Source organism: Pinus tabuliformis, chromosome 6 (genome assembly GCF_031772625.1).
Source record: "Pinus tabuliformis cultivar Carrire ecotype Pingquan chromosome 6, CPIR1, whole genome shotgun sequence".
Lineage (NCBI taxonomy): Eukaryota > Viridiplantae > Streptophyta > Pinopsida > Pinales > Pinaceae > Pinus > Pinus tabuliformis.
In genome coordinates this window covers 799753371-799759008 of record NC_142292.1, presented here as the reverse complement: position 1 = coordinate 799759008, position 5638 = coordinate 799753371, and the positions used below count along the sequence as shown (strand labels likewise).

Genomic DNA, 5638 nt, shown 5'->3' with positions numbered 1-5638 from the left:
TCATTCTCCATAATAGACTCATATTCTGTGGTCATAGCATCCTTCCATAGTTAATGCTTGATGACATCTGAGAATGATGAAGGTTCATTTTGTATGATCGTGCTCATGATGGTCAGGTATCCCTGATACCTGTTAAGTTTCTTACTTTGAACAATGTAAACTTTGAAACGGGAACTATAAACTCAAAACGGGAACTCTGGCCAAAAAACCCCAAAAAAACATCAAAAACAGTGCTAAAAACGAAAAGTGTGTATACTGGAACGATGTTTTTATTTTTTAGGCATTAATTTTGAGCATGTTTTAAAAATGGCAGTAACTACAAACTTTACTATGAAATTTTCGTGCAAAATATAGCTTCAAAATGAAAGTGATGATACTGGAATAATGATTTTTTTTTTTTTAGGGTCAATTTTCAACATTTTTAAAAAATGCTAATAAAACCAAATTTTTATGTGTCAAACAAAGTTGTTTATGAGGAAAAAAAACACATTAATGTTTTTGGTAGAATATCATTTTTCTTTCCTAAGTACAAATTTAACATGTTTTCAACCATAACATGCTAGGGTGGGCGCCACAGCTCGACTCGTCCCCTACCTCTAACCCCCCTCTCGACACCCTCACTACCTTCACCCACACCCCGCGTCCCTGCCCCCTTTAATCCCTACCAACCCAACCCAACACCCGTCCGAGCGCCCTCACCCTTCCCCCTGCCCGGCCCGGGCGCCCTCTCAACCCCCGCCCCCCCCAACCCTCCCAACCCCCCCGCCGACCGAGGCGCCCTGCAACCCTCCCCGCCCGGGCGCCCACACAACCCCCCGTGCCCAAACCCTCTCAACGCCCCCCTCCCCTAGCCCGGGCGCCCTCACTCGCCCCCAGAACCGACCCCCCACTCGGCGCCGGCGCCCTCACCCACCCCCCGGCCCTGGTGCCCTCACCCACCCTCACCCGCCCACCCACCTGGCCCGGGCGCCCTGCCAACCCCCCCCCCCCCGCCCTGCCATGGCGCCCTCACCCGCCCGCCCGCCAAGCCCGGGCACCCTCACCCGCCCCCTCGCCCGGCGCCCTCACCCGCCCCCCCACCCGAGCGCCCTCACCGGCCCACCCGTTGGCCCGGCCCGAGCGCCCTCACCCGCTCGCCCGCCCGCGTGCCCTCACCCACCCGGCGCCCGCCTACTAGCCCGGGCGCCCTGACCCACCCTGCCTCGGTCGCGCCCCCGCCTGGTAGGCAGCAGGGCGATTCCCGGAATTGCACTGCCGCCTGCCGGGTGGGGGCACGGGCTGCCCGGGTGACGCCTAGCTCCGCTGCGAAGCGGCGCGACCCGGGCGACCTGCGCCCCCGCTAGGCAGGCGGCAGGGCGATTCCGAGAATCGCCCTGCCGCCTGTCGGGCGCGGGCCGCCCCGGTGGCGTCTGCCTCGGCCGCGCCACCAGGGCGGCCCGCACCCCATCCCGGCAGGTGGCAGGGCGATTCCGGGAATCGCCCAGGCGAGCAGGTGAGGGCGCCTGGGCGGGCGGGCGAGGGCGTCGGGCGGATGGGCGGGTGAGGCGGGTGAGGGCGCCGGGCGGGCGAGCAGGAGAGGGCGCCCGGGCGGGTGAGGGCGCCGGACGGGTGAGGCGGGTGAGGGCGCTGGGCGGGCGGGCGAGGGCGTCGGGCGGGCGGGCGGGCGAGGGCGCCCGGGCGATTCCCGGAATCGCCCTGCCACCTGGGTGATTCCCGGAATCGCCCTCACTCGCCTGCCCGCCTGGGCGAGTGAGGGCGCTGGGCGGGCAAGGGCACCCAGGCGGGTGAGCCGGGTGAGGGTGTCGGGCGGGCGGGCGAGGGAGTCGGGATGTCACGCCCCCAAGCCTACGGTAGTCTTTCAACCGTGCCGGCGAGGTGCGGCACCACCGTGCACTTTCTTTTTAACAATACTCGTGCACATGGACTACGCCTACTTCACATTAACATACTTAGTTTGTGTTTCGCAACCAAGTAAAAGCATTATCCTTTATACTTAATGAAGCCCATACTCATTCATTATCCAATATGCAATTAACCAAGAATAACAATTGCACACAAGTATAAAGGGAGGGGCAACTCCCGGTAAAGTCTGCCCGATAATAATATATTATGACAATTCTTCAATAATACATCATACAAGTGTGCTTGACAGAATTCAAGCCAACACTTAGAAATATTTACAATTAAGGCAAAGACAGCCTTTTACATCCATGTGCCAACCTCTTACGGTAGGAGGGTGCTCACCCGAGACACCAAGAACTCCTCCTTTCGGTTCTACGCAAAACTGCCTTAAAACCGCCCTCTGTTAACCCACGTCAAGCTCCGGTAAAATCTGCGCACTTCTATCTCAGTGCATGAGATATGCGCACTTCAACTGCGCCCCTTTTTACCCCTGCTCCAATTGTAGAAGAGATAGCGAAGTTGTGTGTGTCAAATGAAGCTCTACGTCCAAGTATATATGCATGCTTGCTTCATTGTGAAGGAGTGTCAGCTTTGAGGCCGACCCCATAAACTATGTTAAAACGCCCAAACTTCAACTAAAGTGTAAGTCGGCCTTTGCTATGTGCAAAGCCTCTCCACGCCAAGGTATAAAGCCTTTCGTTCCTTTTCATTTTCGCACTAAGTGTCATGCTCCACATATCGTCGCACTTTGTCGTCGCGAGTGGCTCGTATGTCCGTCGCACTTTGTCGCAGAAGTGTCGGAGGTCCGTCGTATGCCCGCCCGTTCGTCATGCAACCGTCCGCCCGCTCGTCGTGCAACTGTCCGTCTGTCGTGCACGCCTGCCCGAGTCGCGGAGGCCTTACATCCTCCTCCACCTGAAATCGTTGTCGTCCTCAACAACATACCATCTCGGTAGCTCTCCACCAAGATCACCATCAACAGGAAGTCATCTCAATCCATGATGATCAATCATCATGTGTCGTCCTCATGTGAACTGCTGCCATGATACTCCAACACAATGCTAACACATCTCTGTACACTGTTAACCCCCATGTCTGAACTAGTTGGGTGATCAGTCCAACTGTCACGCTCAAACCATGAGAATGCACATCCTCATGTCACCATCAGTCGTTCCTCAAAGCATCCTGTCCCATCCTGAACTCGATCAAGAATCCATCCATCTAAGTAAACCATGCTCAGGCCCATGAAGTAGTCCTCATCTCAACTGCAACATGTCATCCATGATGTTTGGTGTCAATGTGCTACATGAAATCAGCCACATCAATCCCAACATCATCCATAAGTGTACCTCCTCCATATGAAGAGACCATCTCATCAAACTCCAACTCTCGGTATGCCACATCCAAGTCCATGAAGCTACCTCCATCACATCTGCAATGTGTCATCCCTCAAGTCTCCACAGAAATAAGTATCCACCTGCCTCATCTATCCATGTGCTGCCCATGATCATAGATCAATCAGCCCCCATGTCAAAAGGTAGTTGAGTCTCGGCTCAACTCATGCCCCAAGTGTTGCCACCAAGGCATTCATCATCATCGTTGTGACTCCATCACCTCAAAGTGCCTCATATCGATCCTCCACATCAAGTCGCTCTTTCAAGCCATGCCCATACATGTACTTTGAAAGTATGCATCCCATACTGCATCAAAGTCTCCTGACCTCAGCTCCTCAATGCATCAAATCCTCTAAGTCCACCATGTATGAAGTCCCTAAAGTCACAACAAACTCATGTCATCATGAGCTCCATAAGTCATCCCCAACCAACACTCTAGCAAGCATACAAGTCTCGGCCCAAAGGTCCCTGCAAGATGCCTCAGCTCTCCATGTAGTAGGAACGCTTCATAGTCTGCTCACAACTCCATCCAAGTCCATGGTTTTGTTGCACAAGAGTGTACAACCTCTCCATAGGCTCATAAGTAATAAGTTTCCATGTCACATCAGCAAATCCATCTGCACAACATTTCTACCTTGGCACTCCTCATTGGATGCCCATAAGTGACACCTCTACAAGTGCTCCACATAATGTCCCTGCACAAGACTGCCATGCTCCATGTCTCCAACCTGATGTCCATGACTATGTTGTCCATGTAGTCCAACCAAGTAGGCTCATCACAACAATCGGTCACCCTCATCCAAGTCTTCAATCTTCGGTTTAGTGAACTCGGTCACTCAACCATATCATCATGTCATGAGTCCCTCCATCATAGCTCCTCCACCTAAGTGTCCACCAAGACTATCTCTTGGTCTCGGCCATGAGAAGTCCACCCAAGCCTCATCATCGTCATATCATGAGTCCCTTCATCACATCTTCTCCACCAAAGTGTCCACCAAGACTATCTCTTGGTCTCGGCCATGAGAAGTCCACCCAAGGGTGTGCCCTTCAATCTGTCCATGAGTCATGCCGGGCACTTAGCCATGTGGCTAAAGCATGACCCAATCATCCACAACGATCATCAAGTCCCACCCTTGTCAAGGGCCTTCGTACCTTCTACCATAAGGTCACAAGCAGCCCCAACAAGTCCTGCAACAATCAACAATCCTTGCTTCTCCATACAAGGTTCCATCATAGTCATCCATGGCAAGATCCTCCATAGCATAGGCAAACTGGCTTTGCCTTTCACTGCACATGGTCCACCTACCAAATGCCCAAATGAAACACAAGTACCAATACTTACTTCATCATTATGAGGTTCCTCCTCCTTCATCCATGTTGACAAACTGTACGATCCTGGTTCGACTTGATCATCCTCAAGTTCATCCTCCATTGTAGTCATGTCTGCAACATCTTCAATTATCACAGCTTCCTCTTCCTTGCTGGCACAATCTGCAAATTAATCTTGCTTCTTTGTCCAACCGAGTTGAAGAAGCTCTTCCTCATCACAGAAGGGGACAACAATGACCTTATTGCCCTTCAATAAATCTCGTCCAAGTATCATATCGAAGTCATTCATCTCCATTGCTATGAAGTGCAACTGACCTCTCCATTCTTCTATCTGCACAGGTACATCGTGTACCAATCCCGCCACCTTAGCTCTAGAGTCCACTGCCTTGATCTCCATATTAGATGTCAGCCCAGCCTCTTTTGCTAACTGTGTTGTCATAAAGTTATGTGCAACACCCGTGTCTACCAGAGCTTGAAAGGTTTTGCCATAAACCATCAAGTCTATGTAACCCACACTGTTCTCCATAACCTTTGTCACGAGCAACCCTGCTCAAACCTTCATGAGCAAACCTTGCTCTGATACCACCTGTCACGCCCCCAAGCCTACGGTAGTCTTTCAACCGTGCCGGCGAGGTGCGGCACCACCGTGCACTTTCTTTTTAACAATACTCGTGCACATGGACTACGCCTACTTCACATTAACATACTTAGTTTGTGTTTCGCAACCAAGTAAAAGCATTATCCTTTATACTTAATGAAGCCCATACTCATTCATTATCCAATATGCAATTAACCAAGAATAACAATTGCACACAAGTATAAAGGGAGGGGCAACTCCCGGTAAAGTCTGCCCGATAATAATATATTATGACAATTCTTCAATAATACATCATACAAGTGTGCTTGACAGAATTCAAGCCAACACTTAGAAATATTTACAATTAAGGCAAAGACGGCCTTTTACAACCATGTGCCAACCTCTTACGGTAGTAGGGTGCTCACCCGACACACCA

General features: G+C 51.7%; 1 protein-coding gene across 1 annotated transcript; it reads right to left on the bottom strand.

Annotated features, from left to right (window-relative positions):
* Positions 1 to 4794: 4794 nt before the first annotated feature.
* Positions 4795 to 5151, bottom strand: LOC149261218 (DNA damage-inducible protein 1-like). The gene has a single exon (XM_089368182.1). The coding sequence runs from the start codon at positions 5149 to 5151 to the stop codon at positions 4795 to 4797; it is 357 nt and encodes a 118-aa protein (XP_089224308.1).
* Between the last annotated feature and the right edge of the window lie 487 nt (positions 5152 to 5638).